The following is an 18,606-nucleotide window of genomic DNA, read 5'->3' as shown; positions in this document are numbered from 1 at the left end:
TGAAACAATACAGGCAAAAAACTATTAGCAACAGACAAACACTCAGGTTGGGTCTCATTCAAAATCCACTGAAGTCAACAGGATTCTTTCCATTAACTGCAATGTGCTTTGGATCAGGCCTATATCATCTTTAAATCATATTTAATGTTGCTTTTCTCAGATCCATATCAATAATACTCTTTATCTACCATACAGTACATAGTGGGCTAAACTGTAGTACAAGTTTACTTGGCTTGCACAGAGAACATTTTGACATAAGTTTAGTTCCATTTGTTTTACTCCGATATTTACCAAAAAGTGAGTTCTGACATGAAGATTTACTAGGAGGCATATTTAAGTCATTTAAAAATCTTAAACCTAATGCTATTCCTCAGCGTTATAGGCATAGGATATCAACTTTGCTGCTTCTATTTCTTATTGGCACAGAAACTGAAGTAGGTGTGTGTATAAACCAAGAGTACTACAAAAAAAATGCCGAAAAATACCGATATAATGAACATTTTTCACATGACGTATTTGCCAAAGTCAATTATGTCAATATTGCAAAGAACCGACAGTTTAAATAGGCCTGCATGAACTAAGCAGACAAGCACATACACCTCACACAAGAAGAAGATATATAGGTTTAAAGCTTACCATTATTATCATTTTTAAGATTTCCATTGCTGAGTTGTTTTAATCTCTTCTGATGTGATTTGCCATTATAGTGGATTTGTGCCTGAGCAGCAGAGTTCAATTGAATGTTACAAACATTGCACAAAGTGAAATTGGTGTGTTTTTTCTCCTTCTCTTCCTTTTCCTCACTGTCATCAGGTGCTAATTCTGTCTCACTTTCCCTGTCTGGTACACTTGGGAAACCTGGGGTGTAAGAATGATTACCATGGGGTACATCAGGGCTCCAGGGCTTCTTCATATTTTCTAAATAAAAAAAAATAAATAAAAATCATGAATGATGCATGGTATCTCAACATCTGCAAAGTAGAGAGCAGCACTATTGGTTAGTCTTCATTTTTTATTTTAGTTCTTAAAGTATACAGTTCCATTTCACACATTTTGCTTTTTCTTAGTGAGTCTTCGTTAAACCCCAAAGTTAAGCGAATGCAAGTATTTACACATTTTAACAGGACCTGTAAGTCTGTCCCTGGAGTTAAACTGTCCCTGCAAAATCTTTTTCTAATTAAATTCTATTCTGACTTTCGTGTTAGTTTGCTGTATTTGTTCATTAGCTACACAAAAAGGGCAGAATGAACCATTATGTGAAAGAAACATTACTCTAATGATTAGAGTCACAGAATTAGAAACTAGGAAACCTTTATTCTGTTCCCAGCTCCGTTATTAACACACTGTGTTTTGGGCAAGTAACAGTACTTCCTCTTTCTATACCTCAGTTTCCTCCAGTGCAAAATGGGGTTGGGGGGCAGGAAGAAGAGAGAGAGAGAGAGAGAGAGAGAGAGAATGATGCCTACCTGACTTAATAAAGCACTTTGAAAGTTCCATAGATGAGGATTAAATAATGCCAAATACAATTATAACAACTGGAGTTTAATACACCAGAGGTATGTTTATTTGTGAGCCACACACCCTGATACAATAGTGCTTCTCTCAGACAAAGCAAAGGTACAAGGCATTGCTTACCTCAGCCAAGCCCAAACCAAAATTTTGAAACATGGCTCATTTCACCAAGCTCCTTCAACAAGGAAGAAGGGGGTGGAGAAAGAGAAACCCCCTTGGGTTACTGCTCAGCCCCACCCCAGTTCTTAGAGATTCTTCTTCCTAACTACTAGATTAGATCCCCAACCACCAACTCACTTCCCTCTTAGTGTGCTATGAGGACTCAATTTTCTACAGCTGGTCCAGCCCTAGGATTCCATATTTAGGACAGGTGATTATATTCCTTCTTCTTGCCAGAAGAGAAGTTAACCTTTTCCTTAGCAAGCTCTGGATGGGATCTACAGCAGCCTAACAGTAATCTTCCCTGAGAAAGCACAATTATTTACTATAACAGAAATACATTTACATATGAGATGGAATGTATAACCCCACTTTGCCCCAGCCATGAAGGAGTTAAGGGACAGAGTTGCTACCTCCTTAGATGTGGCTAATTGGTTGACCAGTAATAGTTGGGATAACAAGCTTCAACCCAGGCAGATCAGGGTGGTTGTCAGAGAGGATGATGACAATCCTGCATAAGCAGCAAACTGGCAGAAAGCTGCCTAAAGAGCAGGACTTGAAAATCTGTGAGGATTGGGGGAACCCTGCCAGTCTAAGCAGGCTTCCAGCCTCCTAGTCTCTACAAGCTAAAAATCCCCAGGGTCCTGCTACAAAGCTTGGGTAGAATACCACATTTGACAATAGTGGGAGCTAATGGAAAAGCTAAGAAAGAAAGTTCTTAAAAAATAAGTGTACTTCTAAGGGCCCCAAGAGCAAGTGAGATGGCTGAACCCCCTTGGAACATAATCATAAAGAAAACTGTAAGTAAGTAACATGTTATCAGTTTTACATATCAACTAGTACTATAAATAGGCCAGTGTTAAGTTCTGTGTGGAGGATAACATATAGTTATATTCCAGTATTTATACAAATTTTGTGTCTTGCTACAGGGGACAGGTAATAAGTTGCTTTATCGGTGGGAGAGCTGTAAGGCATATCCTAGAGGCCTTGTTGAAAGATTTCCATCAAAACCCATGGGAAAGCTGAAGCTTATTTCCAATCTTTGTGATTCAGTATGCTGAAGATACCAGAATCATAAAAAATCCTGACCCTGCAAGTTGCAGACAGATCACTCTTGTATTGATCACTTTAATTATTGTACAACTCCTACACTCTCTTTCTCTCTGCACTTGTCTGGACTGCTTTCAAGTCAAAATCTAAATTAATCATAAAACCAAGATATCAAAAAAATATCAAAGATGATTCTGTTTTTGTTTAGATTCTACCCATTTTCTCCTGCACTGCTCCAAAATACTCTAAAGAGAAACAACAAACAAGCATTACTGGTCTCTTATTTTAGTCTCTTATTTAGTCAACCATAATTTAAGGTAAGGTTACTCTATAAAGCTAGACCCCGATTCTCCTCTCACATCATGGTGAACCAAAAGTAATTCCTGTGAACTCAGCAGAGAAGAAGGGAAAGGAAAATCTGCCTCCTGGAAGCTAAAGTGAAATAAATGCAAATATGAACTTTTAAAATTAAAGCAGCTAAAATTGGGTGGGTAGGAGTCAGATAAATCAGACAAACGTTTGAGTCATGCACATACAACAAGATTTAATTCATTATTGAAAGAATATAGTATATGAATGCAGTACCCAGTGAGAGTTTATTAGGCAAAATACCAGTTCTGCAAACTTAGTGGATACTTGTAGACTTAATCAAGGCACTTCATGGTTTAAGTGAAGTTGCATTCAGTTTTTCCTAATATGGTACCCCTTTTGATGCCTCCATAATACAGTCAAGTCAGTCATACTGAGGAAAGTGAAAGACCGCTGCTTCTGTACATGAGGGTTAGCAAAGGCCATCTTTCTTTTCAGATCCAGACTAGGTTTATGCCACAGTGAGTCCAAAAGTAAATCAAGACTAGGCTTCAGATTTTAATTTGACTACAATCAAATTTAGGGGGGGGAGGAATTACTGCTCACATTTTACCCACAGCAATGAATAACTAGCAAAGCTGATTCCTCCAGACATATCAGATTCTCAGACTAACACGGCTGCTACTCTGAAACATCAGATGACACTGTGCATTTTGACAGATTTCTTTTGAGCTTGCATAGCAGTATACAAAGTCCTTGCCATCTGTACATTAACCCGGTGTGCACATTTAATTGTAAGCATCGACCACAATCTCAGTTTTGCTTTTGCTCTTATTACAATGGATTGTTGACTGTGTTTGAATCAATACCTGACTGTTTTTAATATTTAGTGAGAGTTGTATATTTTTTATTGGTATATGTACTTGTGTAATGAAAGGAGGAGACAGCGCATATAGTACAGACACAAAGAAGTGGGAGCACAATCAAATACATTTGAGAAACACCAGACCACAACAAAATACCGAAAGCTGTTCTAACCAAATGGTAGACCTTTCACGTGCTCAGCTACCATCTCAAGCAGTGGTGGGCAACCTGCGGCCAGAGGCCCACACGGCCCGTCAGGGTAATCCACTTGGAGCTGCGGGCAGCTATGCAAATGTAAACGAATGGTCTGGTGGTCCGCCAGTGGATTACCCTTATGGGCCATGTATGGCCTGCGGGGCACAGGTTGCCTTCCACTGATCTTAAGACTTTGGCTAGATCAGAACCAGAAAGCATTCACTGAATTGTAAACAAGCGTAAGGGGCAAATTGAGAGATGTACATTCCAGTCCTGAAATTTGAGAGTTTCAATTGGAGTTTCCAGATTTGCTTCATACCCAATTAATATTGGGTTCATTTATGTAAACTGAAAAATATTTACTCAAAACAGTTTGCTACAATTTATGCAAAGACCAAGCACCCGAACCTGAGAGGCGGCTCAGCATTTGCTACTTTACTCAGTAAAGTCAGCATCTCTCAGGATCAGCTGAGCCAGTTTTATTGGCTTATTTTCTGCTTACAAATACAGTTAACTCTCTATTGTATAGTATTTCAGAAATCTAAAAGAAGATTAAACCATTGGATCCAGGACAAACACCAAATGGAAAAAAAAAATCCCAACACTGAAGTGAATAATTATCATTAAATAAATGTATTATACCAACAGTGATGATGGGGTGTCTTTTATGGGCCAGATTACATTCCCTTATAGGAAACCTGTGAGAGGTAGTAAGAAAATTCATATTCTTCTTGTGGAGTTTCCTCCAAATACTTCTTTGTGGAAGAAAGAATATCTCCTAGGGAAGAAAAAGGGAACCCCCAAAGTCTAACTCCTCTGGAATCTGCTGGAGGTACCAATCCATCATCAGGGAGTTGTATTTTGTGAATCTAACACAATTTTAAATGAAGAAATTCAGCATTTAATCAAATGTCAAACAGAAGATCTAAATAATAACATACTATTAATTTCCTACTATTATTAGAAGTTAATTAGTTAACTAGTCAGAAACTCCAGTTTGTATATGTTGTACAATACCTAACATCTTTTGCATTGAAAGCATTCCCCACTAGAGTGCAGTATGATTTTAAGATTACAAACGCAGTACTGTATCTGTCTAAACTTATAATGTAATGGGCATGGAGTTACTGTAATGTGTATAAAGAAAAGGAGTACTTGTGGCACCTTAGAGACTAACAAATTTATTAGAGCATAAGCTTTCGTGAGCTACAGCTCACTTCATCGGATGCATTTGGACATCCGATGAAGTGAGCTGTAGCTCACGAAAGCTTATGCTCTAATAAATTTGTTAGTCTCTAAGGTGCCACAAGTAATGTGTATGTCTTCTGGCCAATACATTCAGCTTTATAAGTAAATATTATATAGTCCATTACACATACCTACGTGAGCATGTGTACTCATACGTGCATAATACTTTTTCTTAACTTTCACAGAAATAAGCAGACAACATAAGTCCTAACAGTGTATTAGGACATCACTAATATTAGGATAAATATGACAACTTTGTATGATTTATTCTGGAGTATGGAGTGTAAGACAACAATTGAAATATTCTAGAAAAAGATAAAATGCACAAGAAATAATGCAACAAAATGCTGTGTTGGAAATAAATAACTTAAGCGGCAATCATTTGATTAGTGCTTGCATTAGACACCTGTAATGGCATTACAGTCATAAAACACTGACTATTGCCATCTCTTTCCGAAATCTGGTGCAACAAGGGTAGCATTTGCAGCAACAGAGCAGGATGACAGAGTTAGGCACAGGAAACATGTTATGTCGTGCTGACACGGTCTTCACACAGGGACCGTGAATTCAGAGTATGAACAGCATTACTGGGGGTATTGGCTAACATACTATAAGCCTCAGGCTGTACAAGCCACTTCTCTTCTTGCACTAGGAACGCTCCTGTGCACCTCCATGAGAGTGTTTGGGAATTTTATTTTGTATGTAGTTATGGACAGAAATGGTCTGAACAAAAACCCAAACGTGAAAACTGACAATTTTTTTGAGAAGTTCAGATACTGTTCTGGATCCAGACTTTATGGTTCCAGACCATTCTCTATTATTTTTGAAGTTGGGGTGTGGGGGGGGAAGCAGGCTAGGGGATAAAGGAGATATTTTAAAAATTTGGTTTACTAGTCAATCCAATATTTTAGAGGAATGTAAACAAAAACCCATTAAGTCAAGCCTCCAGCAGTACAACTGTAGTAGGTTGACTCATGAGGACTGCAGGTGCGCTAGCATTCTAATACTCATTATATAGTATAGAGGGGGGGAAATAATGAGCCAGGAAGTCTTGGAAGGCCACACTTCAAAAGTGGCCTCTAAAAGTGTATACCCACAGTTACACACTTCTTCTATTTTTGGTTAACACACAAATTGATATTCAAGTGCAATTCTGATTGTTTGCACAAGCAAGTTCAGTTTGTGGGTGCAGGAAATGTGTCTCATTTAATACTAGTTGATAATCCTGTTCAAAATGTTTAAAAGCAACATACCGTCCCATTTTTAAAAGGTTTCAGAGTAGCAGCTGTGTTAGTCTGTATTCGCAATCTGACATCTTCATCATCTGGACCCATGGAAATAAAGCCCTTGAGGAATTCCACCATGATTTCAACGATTTCCATCCCACCATCAACCTCAGCCTGGACCAGTCCACACAAGAGATCCACTTCCTGGACACTACGGTGCTAATAAGCGATGGTCACATAAACACCACCCTATATCGGAAACCTACTGACCGCTATTCCGACCTACATGCCTCTAGCTTTCATCCAGATCATACAACACGATCCATTGTCTACAGCCAAGCTCTACGATATAACCGCATTTGCTCCAACCCCTCAGACAGAGACAAACACCTACAAGATCTCTATCATGCATTCCTACAACTACAATACCCACCTGCTGAAGTGAAGAAACAGATTGACAGAGCCAGAAGAGTACCCAGAAGTCACCTACTACAGGACAGGCCCAACAAAGAAAACAACAGAACGCCACTAGCCATCACCTTCAGCCCCCAACTAAAACCTCTCCAACGCATCATCAAGGATCTACAACCTATCCTGAAGGATGACCCATCACTCTCACAGATCTTGGGAGACAGGCCAGTCCTTGCTTACAGACAGCCCCCCAATTTGAAGCAAATACTCACCAGCAACCACACACCACACAACAGAACCACTAACCCAGGAACCTATCCTTGCAACAAAGCCCGTTGCCAACTCTGTCCACATATCTATTCAGGGGATACCATCATAGGGCCTAATCACATCAGCCACACTATCAGAGGCTCGTTCACCTGTGCATCTACCAATGTGATATATGCCATCATGTGCCAGCAATGCCCCTCTGCCATGTACCTTGGCCAAACTGGACAGTCTCTACGTAAAAGAATGAATGGACACAAATCAGACGTCAAGAATTATAACATTCAAAAACCAGTTGGAGAACACTTCAATCTCTCTGGTCACTCCATTACAGACCTAAGAGTGGCTATCCTTCAACAAAAAAGCTTCAAAAACAGACTCCAACGAGAGACTGCTGAATTGGAATTAATTTGCAAACTGGATACAATTAACTTAGGCTTGAATAGAGACTGGGAATGGATGAGTCATTACACAAAGTAAAACTATTTCCCCATGGTATTTCTCCCCCCCAGCCCACCCCACCCCCCACTGTTCCTCTGATATTCTTGTTAACTGCTGGAATTAGCCTACCTTGCTTGTCACCATGAAAGCTTTTCCTCCTTTCCCCCCCCCGCTGCTGGTGATGGCTTATCTTAAGTGATCACTCTCCTTACAGTGTGTATGATAAACCCATTGTTTCATATTCTCTGTGTGTGTATATAAATCTCTCCTCTGTTTTTTCCACCAAATGCATCCGATGAAGTGAGCTGTAGCTCACAAAAGCTTATGCTCTAATAAATTTGTTAGTCTCTAAGGTGCCACAAGTACTCCTTTTCCATTTTTAAAAGTTACACTTTCAATTGATATGAATTACTTAACTAACTTATGTTATCTATCCTACAAAGTATTATTAAATGAAAGTTGTTTCCTTTCCATTGGAGCATAGAACTATCTTCACTATATTAGATTAATTGACATATGTGGGTAGTTATTACCTGTGTGAACAGTTTTTGTTCTGGGTCAGTGACTATGAGGCACAAGTTCACAGATGTTCAGAAGAGCAGTAGTGCACTACCACTGAATTAGCAAACTTAGAATTAAAAGATTTCAGCCATCTTAAATGGCATTGTGGATAAATGCTCAGGCCTATTTTCCCTGGAGCTCTGAACTCAGTTCTGGTTCAATCATGCTTACCAGTAAAATGAACTTTGCATGAAGGGATAGCTTTGAGCAAAGTAGAAAACTGTCCCATGTGGAAAACCAACAGAGCTACAATTTGTGGTGTTTGCTGGCTCAACTACGCTCTGGGGATTTTGAGATGGCATTGGAAGTGGGAGGGGGTAGAAATTGTATCTCTGTCATGAACCAACAATTACGTCCCCTGATTTGAGCCAAAAGTGCACTTTCCATACAGGGAAAAGGAGAGAACTTTTTTCTCTCAAAGAGCAGCTAATAATGTTGTTAGCTGCGTGTCTTCCAAGTATAAAATTATCAAAGTCAGTACTACTCTCTTATTCTATTTTGCATAGCCACGCACATTAAGTCCATTAAAGAGGCTACTGGAATGCAACAGGCTTCACAGGAAGAATAAAGTGTTACCAATCCACCACTGTACTGGTGGGTTGGTGATACTCAACAACCAGACAACCAAATACCAGTGTCTCTTAAAGCCTCTTTTCCTTGGCTTTGTCCTCTCCAGTTACCATGACAAACAAATATCCTGCAATAGATGAAACAGAGAATAAAGCTAGATAATCAGTGGCAAAGTCCACTAATTGCAGCATAAAGAGATTTGAGGGCCTTGGCAATGGCTGTAGAGGTAGGATGACCAGCTGTCCTGTTTTTAAAGGGACAGTCCCATTTTTGGAGACTTTTTCCTCATATAGGCGCCTATTACCGCTCCCCTGTCCCCCGGTCTGGTTTTTTCACAGTTGCTATCTGGTAACCCTATGTAGAGGAGGCAAAGAAAAAATTATTCACTTCCACCATAGCATCCTTGAAACTCAGAGTGGCAGAACAGCTCTGGGCAATTAATACTCTTGTTAATCCAGCTAGTTTACATCTGGTGACAGAGTCAAGTGTTTCTCATTGCGAAACAGTTTTCAAACTAGCATGCAGATAAGATTGCTTGGATCGGAAGTAAGCCGTCTGCCTCTGCAGTTACAGCACGAGTTCTTAGTAGCATAGCCTAGCCCACCAAACTGCCTCTGCTTGAGTTTCAGTTAGTGACACTTGTTGAAATTCTGTAGGCACTGGAGTTTGCCTAAGTCATGACCTGTGAATTAACCCTGTGTCCTCCTGGCTGTGAAAGCCTTTTGAGAGAGATTGGCATCTTTTTTGGCGAGGAATGTCAAAAGGGAGCAAAAGGAGTCGGCTTCTTTCAAATAAGCAGTTGTTAGAACTTTGCTTCAAAACCCATCTCTTGACATAGACTATCTATCCAATTATCACCCTGTCTCTGGTTTCCTACATAGGGGGAAGGTTATCAAGAAATTTGTAGCAAAACTTCCCCAGTAATACCTGGACTTTTCAAGTCTCTTCAAACTCAGTCAATATGATTTTAGACTTGGCAGCTGCATTGGTGGCATTGATTGATGATCTCCCTTTTACAACTAATGAATATGTTGTCATGGTTACAGGGCAACCTGTGCTTTAGACCTCTTTAGTCCCTCTTGAGTCTACCCCTTCAATCTCTACCTTCACCACCTGCCATAGCTGGAACCATCTACTATTCCCAGACTTGATCTCTCCTGCAGCCCCATTTACCAACTGTGTTAACCTGACAAGCACACCCATGCTGGCAACGGATAAGAGGGAAGATCCTTTCATGGATTGAGAACTGGTTAAAAGACAGAGAACAGAGGATAGGAATAAATGGTAAATTTTCAGAATGGAGAGGGGTAACTAGTGGTGGTCCCCAAGGGTCAATCCTAGGACCAATCCTATTCAACCCATTCATAAATGATCTGGAGAAAGGAGTAAACATTGAGGTGGCAAAGTTTGCAGATGATACTAAACTGCTCAAGATAGTTAAGACCAAAGCAGACAGTGAAGAACTTCAAAAAGATCTCACAAAATTAAGTGATTGGGCAACAAAATGGCAAATGAAATTTCATGTGGATAAATGTAAAGTAATGCACATTGGAAAAAATAACCCAACTATACGTACAATATGATGGGGACTAATTTAGCCAGAACTAATCAGGAGAAAGATATTGGGGTCATCGTGGATAGTTCTCTGAAGATGTCCATGCAGTGTGCAGCAGCAGTCAAAAAAGCAAAGGGGATGTTAGGGGATGAATCATTTAAAAAAGGGGATAAAGAATAAGATGGAGAATATCTTACTGCCCTTATATAAATCCATGGTACACCCACATCTTGAATACTGCATACTGATGTGGGCCCCTCATCTCAAAAGAGAGATACTGGCATTAGAAAAGGTTCAGAAAAGGGCAACTAAAATGATTAGGGGTTTGGAACAGGTCCCATAGGAGGAGGAGATTAAAAAAGCTAGGACTTTTCATCTTGGAAAAGAGGAGACTAAAAGGAAGTTTTTCTTCACTCAGCGCACAGTCAACCGGTGGTACTCCTTGCCTGAGGAGGTTGTGAAGGTAGGACTATAACAGGGTTTAAAAGACAAATGGATAAATTCATGGAGGTTAAGTCCATTAATGACTATTAGCCAGGATGGGTAAGGAATGGTGTTCCTAGCCTCTGTTTGTCAGAGGGTGGAGATGGATGGCAGGAGAGAGATCACTAAATCATTACCTGTTAGGTTCACTCCCTCTGGGGCACCTGGCATTGGCCACTGTCGGTAGACAGGATACTGGGCTGGATGGACCTTTGGTCTGATCCAGTATGGCCGTTCTTATGTTTTTAACTGTAAACCCTTTTATTCTGGGGACCTTTTGACAGTGGTTGATTAAAGTGACTCAAAAACAGATTCAATATAAAACATTATTTATTTGTTCACCCAAAGGCACATGGCAATCAATGACACATGTTATAACAATAAAGACCTATATGCATATTTCTCCTTATCTTATCTTTAATCTTTAAACTTGTAAACTTTTTGGTAAATTCTATTCAACCCAACTACTTCTATCTCTGGGCTGGGAGAAACAGATGCCCCTCTTCCTGTGTGTGTGTGTGTGTGTGTGTGTGTGTGTGTGTGTGTCTCTGTGTCTCTGTTAGCGTTAGCATCAGCATCTCCCCCAGGCAACTGCTGATAGCCCTCTCAATCCCCCTGGTACCCTAGGACCTTAGGGCAAGACTTTTAAGATTTTTATTATCCTCTTTGATCCTAGGCTCAGATCTGTGATGGGTAAACCATGCTAGACTGGACGGAGCCCGCCAGGGGCATTCCCAATTGAACAGCTCCCCATATTGTTCCCTTAAAGGGCCTTATCTCTGATATTGTTTCATTTGCTGTTTGCTTCCCTCTACCAGCCTCCTTTGATTTAATTCTATACAATTGGGTAGGATAATATCAAACAAGTACACTGAAGTACATATGATATTTATTTAAAAAAAATACACATAGCTGCTTCATTCTCGATGTGTCCTTATTGATTTTTTTTTTTTAGATTGTGGCTGACCCAGTTATTGACCCTACAGGGTAGCTGGAGTAGCATGAGTGGTTCTGTTTTGTTCTTTCTGAGAGGTCGCAGAGGTTAGTGTTGGTCAATTTTTCATCTATCCTACAGACATGGAGGCTATTACAGAGTTTGTTCTGTCACACTCATTCATCACATAGCGAGTATATTTGGGTGGGTTCATGATAGTGTATGAGTTATGGGTATTTATGCTTATGTCACCCATCTCTATATTTCCATATCTTCAGACTCTGCTAATATAGTGAAACAATTTGTCTAGTGTCTACAGGAACTGAGAATAGAAGAGACTCAATGCAGACAAGACTGAGATGATGCTCATGTTCTAGGAAGCAATAGCAATTATATTGGCAAACCTGACTAATATGGTTTGCCCCCTGTTTGTTTCTAAAGTATGCAACTTGGGTATCTTGTTTGATCCCCATATATGTCCCCAGATATGTCATATACACAAGGTACAACAGTTATCCATGCCTTGGTCACCTCTAGGTAGGGATTATGGCATTATCATAGGGCTATACATTCAAACTATGCAGCTATTGCAGTGAGCACAAAGAAGAGGTGCCCATTTGCAAGGCAGTATTCCAGGCAGACAGGACATTACACCTGTGCTTTCCAATATGCACTGGTTCCAGGTTACAGCGGAGTGAAAACTTAAATTTCTGTCCCACTGGAAATTCTAATATTCCAGCTTGGTTTTGTGCAGATTCAGGACAAAAAGTTGAAATACCAAAGTTTTCCACATAAGTTCTGAAAACTTGTGATTCAGAAATGGCAAAATGTTTCATTTTGAGTACGAGTCAATTCAACATCAAACTGCATTTCTCTACAGTGCTGCATTGCCTCATATGAGTTGCAGTTCAGGCAACTCATGCCCCCTTTCTCTCCAATTGGCCAGGCACCCTGACCTGATTATATCTCCTGTGGTGATATGACTCCCATGATGCACCATGTTGTTCAGTCAGAGGTGACCCCATGTTCTCTCATGAGAGACACAGTCCAATCAGGGAGCTGAGCCCATAAGAGAGAATGGGAGCATGAGATGTCTGAACTACAGCTAACTTGAGGCACCATAGGGAAATGTCATTCTGGCAGAAAATTCCCAACCAGCTCTTCATGATTGAAAATGAAATTTTGAGACAACAGCTTTAAGCCCTGGGTGATTTGTGCTCTGGCTACTCTGTCCTATGCAATACTGTGGCAGTGTCACACATCTACTGTGAGGACTAAACAATTGAGAGTTAGTGGTAGGACCTTCTGATTGAGAGGCCCTTGGGTCTGGAACAAACTTCCCTCCCAGATGATCTGAGGAAGCTTTAGGAAATGCTGAAAGACTCGCTTATTTTCCCCAAATTGGATGAGTGTGGATTTATTGGAGGGAGTGGTAGGTGGTAGGACTCTTTATGAGCTCAGAAAGATTTGTTTTTGTTTTAAGGTTGTCTCTTTTTTTTTTTTTCTTCAAGATCTGTTTTGTTGTGTGTGTTAACGGTTGTCTTTTAAATTGATGTCAGTACAACTAGTATATGGTATGCAATGTGAGAAACTGAAATAAACAAACACTTTACATAACTGGACAATGTTAGCAGGCTCTTCAGGTCATACTCCCAAAAGTTGGCCTGGTAGTTATTAGTCAATGCTGAAACTGGGGCAGAGACTGGTACTTCTCACTGCTGTTTTCCATATCTATTCTACTGGTGTTTCTGAAGTGCCTATCATCATGTTCTCTGTGACTATTAGAAAAGATTATCCCACCCCCACCCACCACAAAGTAGAGGGGTGGATTGGGGAGCAAATAGCTACCTTATTTTTCTGTTCATTTTTTCCTATCATTAACTTTTCCTCCTTCCAGTCTGAGCACTGCGATTAGCCCTGTTGTGTTGTACCACCTCAACCATCCATGTGAATAACCAAAATATAGTAAGGAATTCAGATGTTTGCTATTTTTAAGAGAAGAAGAATCTCTTGGGCAAAAACTTCACCAATTACTAGTAGCAAAGGTGCAGGTTTCCTTAAAGTTTTATTTTATTCTTTCCCTTCATTTTAAAGTTCACATCTTGAGAATTCACCCCAGAGTGGCCTCTTTATAAACTAATTCCTAGAAAAATAGATTTCTACTAAATCCCAAAAGCTGGGATAGGTTCACTGTAGGCTGGTACATTTTCAGCCATACTGCAGAAAATAAAACCTGGAGCTCCAAAGTTACTACAGTGACTTTGGAGAAATTCAGCACAGGGTACATTTTTACCACAGTGCCAGTGGAAATTGGTACATAACTCCTGCTAGGTAACACACTAGGAGTTATTTGGAATCTATTACACAATGCATATTTTTAAAGTTTATATATTCTTCCTTATGCATCTTGAAAATTCATGTCTCCTTTTCACGAGTTTCCTGGCTGATACAATAGATCTATTCTTGATGTTAGCTACTTTATTTACATAAATCATTTGCCCCTATCTTTCCAGCAATATTAGGGATGTATGGCATAAACAGGTCAATTCTTGACAACAGTCAGGAAAGAGCCCAACAACAAATTTTGGGCCATAGTCATCTTCATGGTCCTCCTAGTTTTAATCCTTAATCCATGCTGATTTAGGTAGAGTTCACTACAGAGGCAGCATCATGTATTTTACTGCAATCACAGTGGGCCATGAAATCAATAGGGTTACACATGTATAACAGAGGGAGAAATCTGACAAAATACTTTTCTGTTAGTATGACATTTCTAGTATGCATATCACCACAGTTAGATGTCACGTGTTTCTAGAAATCATATCCAACAGAAATATATGTCACTAAGTACTGAGAAACTATATTGCATCCTATGGAACATAGATTAATAGGCATAGTTTAATATAATTCTATAGGCAAACCTGAGTTTACCAATATAGTTGCAGAACAGATTCCACAGTTACATACATTTGAATCAGACCCTGAAAACTCACCTTTATATACCTATAATAAGAAGTGAATCCAATAAAACTGTGTGTAGTAGCAAGAGAGCCTGAGACATAAGCCCTTGTATCAGAGGCCTGGGCTAAAGTAGTGGTCAAATCTTTGCTAATATAAAGCAAAGTCAGCAAGAGACAGGCTGTAAGCAGGAGTCAGAGCTTGGCAAGAACAGGGCTGGTATTGCAAAAGCATACACATTCCTCAGAAAGGCTAGGCACAGGAGGCTCACGCAAACGCATTCCAGAAGGATGGTACCAGAACGCCCCGATGCCAAGTATGGTTCAAACGCACCCCTCCCCCCCCACACTAATATAACAGGAATACTCTGACTTCTCTTAAAAATAAAGTCAGGATGACAATATAATGGCTAGAGCTGTTTTGATTGAACCAGCATGTACAAGGTAATGGGTGGTAACAACCCACATCGGTGGGCAGTAACTAACTATGTCTCAGGGGCAATATGTAACTTGTTTGTATTGGTGTATAAAATGCAGTCTCGGAGGAAGTGTCTTTGGCCAGCCGAGGGGGGAATGGAAAGTCCCACCCTTCAATGAGCTGCATCTATTGTCACGGGCATACATGTGCTAGTGTAACTGTAGACATTTATCCAGGGAACTAGGACTGTGCTTCATCAACAATAAGCCTGGCTGGGTGCCTTCATACCTTAATGGATCTTGTGGTCATTGGGTGATTCGCTTGAGGTCTGCTGTGTCAATTACCTGTGCAGAGCTGGAATGGCATAAAGAGGGAACACGCACAGCCAAACATCTGACGACACTGTGTATGAAGCCTGGAGTCCTTAATATTTCTCTATTAGTTCCAATGCATTTCCCCAAAGATTTATACTTTGATTTGACAGAGCACTTTTGAATTTGTGTGCTAGCATGTCATATTCTAATATAGCTCTCTGAAGAGCCTGATGCATTCATTTTCTTATGTAAAACTACAGGTTTTGATCATAGCTAAACACTAGTAATGCATCAGAATAACTTTGCAGAGACCAGGCCATATCAATGTTTCCACAAGAGGAAGTTTAAATTGATTACATTAATATTTGCTGAGTTCTATTGCAATAAGATCCAGTCCCTACTGGCATGCATCTGAAGAAGTGGGTATTTCCCCCACAAAAGTTTATGCTCCAATATGTCTATTAGTCTATAAGGTGCAACAGGACACTCTGCCACTTTCACAGTCCCTACTAGCGTTGTCTAACATAACATGATTGGAAGCCTAGTTTGGTTAGGATTCTCTCACTAACTCCAATGTAGTTGAGCTCGGGTCCACCAAAACTTTATGGAAAAATTCAGGTCAAATCTGGCTGACCTTAGGAAACAATACTTTATCAATCTACAAGCTTTGCCTTCTTAGAGGCAACAGGATTGGGCCTTCTCTGTGTACACTCAGAAACTGAACACATGTTGGTTTGAATGTATAAAAATCAACAACAAAAGAAATGCATTGGTACACATCACAGACCTCGAGCCAATACTGCCCTCTAATACATGGGTTTGCATTTCTGTTTGCTTTGTAAAAATCAGTCGCTGTATAAAACTCCAAGTACAGTAAATGATTTTACAAGCTATTCAGCAATGTCTGCCCACATCTGGGAAGCTAATGGAACTTGCTGAGAGTCTGCTAAACTTCATGCTAAAAAATACTGCAATATTATTGCTAGAAAAGAGAAAATAAGTTTTAGCAATGGGGAGGGGGGGATATTTTGGGTTTTATTCAAGATTTTTAAAAAAATGGTTCCATTTTCCATCCAGGTGGAGCTATCACGGTCCATATATTGTCCTCATGATTCCTACCTGTTACTCCCTTTTTCTACTTAAAATTCCTTCTCTGTCATGGCTGCCACCTTCAAATTGATAAATTCTCCATTTATTTATATGGTAAAGCCATATGGAGCACATTACCCCTTCTTCCTTCCCATCTGTCTTTCCAGTCCCCAAACCCCACTGTCTTTTTACAAAGAAAATTAAAATTATTATTTCTAATTTATCCTAACACTAGTTTTAAAATATTTTTTTATTCTGAAAAGAATTTTATAAAAATCACAGGAAAGAATATTACTTTTCTATACACATTGAAGCAGAAGTTATGTTTTCCTCCACTACCTGGGAGACCCCAGCAGCAGCAGACTTGTGGTTTTCCACCCACTTGCTGTTTGTTGTGGTTGTTCAGACTAGATGCATGAAGCTACTGCTATAATGAAGTATGTGCATTATGCTCATCCTCTGGAGCAGCTCTGTTACAGCTGTTGAATCTGCAAACTACTTCAAGTTCCTCTGGCTCAGCTGGCAAACTGCAAACTCCAAACCCTTAGCTAGGCTGGCACTCTGAAAATTGCTGAGAAGGACTGATGCATGCAGAGACCTATGGAGAAGTTTCTAAATTCCTTCATCAAAGCTGATTCAGCTGGACAAGCTTATAAACTCTGTTTAGACATTAGAAGAAGTTTATAAGATCCCCTGAGACCTGTCAGACAATTTGATTGTTCCAAATCCATAGCAAATTACCCCCTAAAATTAGCATTAAAAATATTCCTCTGCAGTAAAGGGTATTTAAGACTATTGAATAAAATGAAACTGAAATTTCTAGAACAAGCAGGTTTTGAGACATGGTTATATAAATAAAGGTTAGAACACTTTTCAGAAAATGTAATCCATCTCATCTTTTTAAAGCCCCATACCTCAGAAATACCTTGTCTGGTTAAACTAATCATAAAAAAGGGCTTTAACTAGAAAGTACGGCAGTACAAAACTAAGAGTGGCTATCCTTCAACAAAAAAGCTTCAAAAACAGACTCCAACGAGAGACTGCTGAATTGGAATTAATTTGCAAACTGGATACAATTAATTTAGGCTTGAATAGAGACTGGGAATGGATGAGTCATTACACAAAGTAAAACTATTTCCCCATGTTATTTCTCCCCCTCACCCCCCACTGTTCCTCAGATATTCTTGTTAACTGCTGGAAATAGCCTACCTTGCTTGTCACCATGAAAGGTTTTCCTCCTTTCCCCCCCCCCCCCCCCCGCTGCTGGTGATGGCTTATTTTAAGTGATTACTCTCCTTATAGTGTGTATGATAAACCCATTGTTTCATGTTCTCTGTGTGTGTATATCCATCTCCCCACTGTATTTTCCACTGAATGCATCCGATGAAGTGAGCTGTAGCTCACGAAAGCTTATGCTCTAATAAATTTGTTAGTCTCTAAGGTGCCACAAATACTCCTTTTCTTAGTACAAAACTTCAATCTGAAAAGTTTTTTTGGAAAAAGTTGGGTATAAAAATTTGATTTATAACAGAAAAAGGTTTACAGTCTTAAATACTAACTTATGTTGTAACTCCACAATTGGGAAAATGCCACACTACATAATAGATGTCTAAACACAACTTATCCCTTAAGATTGCAAACCAATTTCTACTGTCACTTATTCAAATGAGGAAACAGGAGTATGACTGCTGAAGTCAATGTGTTTCACTGGCATAAAAATGATATAAATGAGAGCAAAATCAGGCCTTGCATTTTCAAGTTAAATCTAAAAATCTCTACAGTAGTTCTACACCTACATAGTCACCAGACTTTCTTCAGTTCTTTGCTATGGCTTATGAAAACTCACTTTTTAAATCTATTTTGTCTCCTATTGCTTGGCTTAAAGAAAACTTATTTCACTTACCATGTTTGAAATACCTCCACTTTAGAATTCCATTGACTTAGTGGGATTGCTTTCATGAGTTAGGACTTCTCAAGTGAAAAGGTTTGGAGGATTGCATTTTAAATGGAATTGATAAAACAGTAAATTATAAAACTGTACAA

General features: G+C 39.5%; 1 protein-coding gene across 2 annotated transcripts in view; it reads right to left on the bottom strand.

Moving 5' to 3' along the window:
• Nucleotides 1-18,606, bottom strand: part of ZNF385D (zinc finger protein 385D) — a 600,803-nt gene that overhangs the window by 480,562 nt on the left and 101,635 nt on the right. The window contains exons 1-2 of one of the 2 annotated variants that reach the window (XM_038392476.1): nucleotides 1,636-1,768; nucleotides 637-918 (exon numbers count right to left, since the gene is read on the bottom strand). In XM_038392476.1, the coding sequence (XP_038248404.1) occupies nucleotides 637-913 (277 nt within the window). In that variant the 5' untranslated portion in view covers nucleotides 914-918; nucleotides 1,636-1,768. Of the gene's footprint in view, nucleotides 1-636; nucleotides 919-1,635; nucleotides 1,769-18,606 lie in introns of those variants that run through there. The other variant, XM_043509038.1, reaches the window with a different exon arrangement.

This window comes from Dermochelys coriacea, chromosome 2, assembly GCF_009764565.3.
Source record: "Dermochelys coriacea isolate rDerCor1 chromosome 2, rDerCor1.pri.v4, whole genome shotgun sequence".
Taxonomy (NCBI): Eukaryota; Metazoa; Chordata; order Testudines; family Dermochelyidae; genus Dermochelys; species Dermochelys coriacea.
Note: the sequence above shows the minus strand (reverse complement) of the source record. Positions and strands in the feature narration are given on the sequence as shown.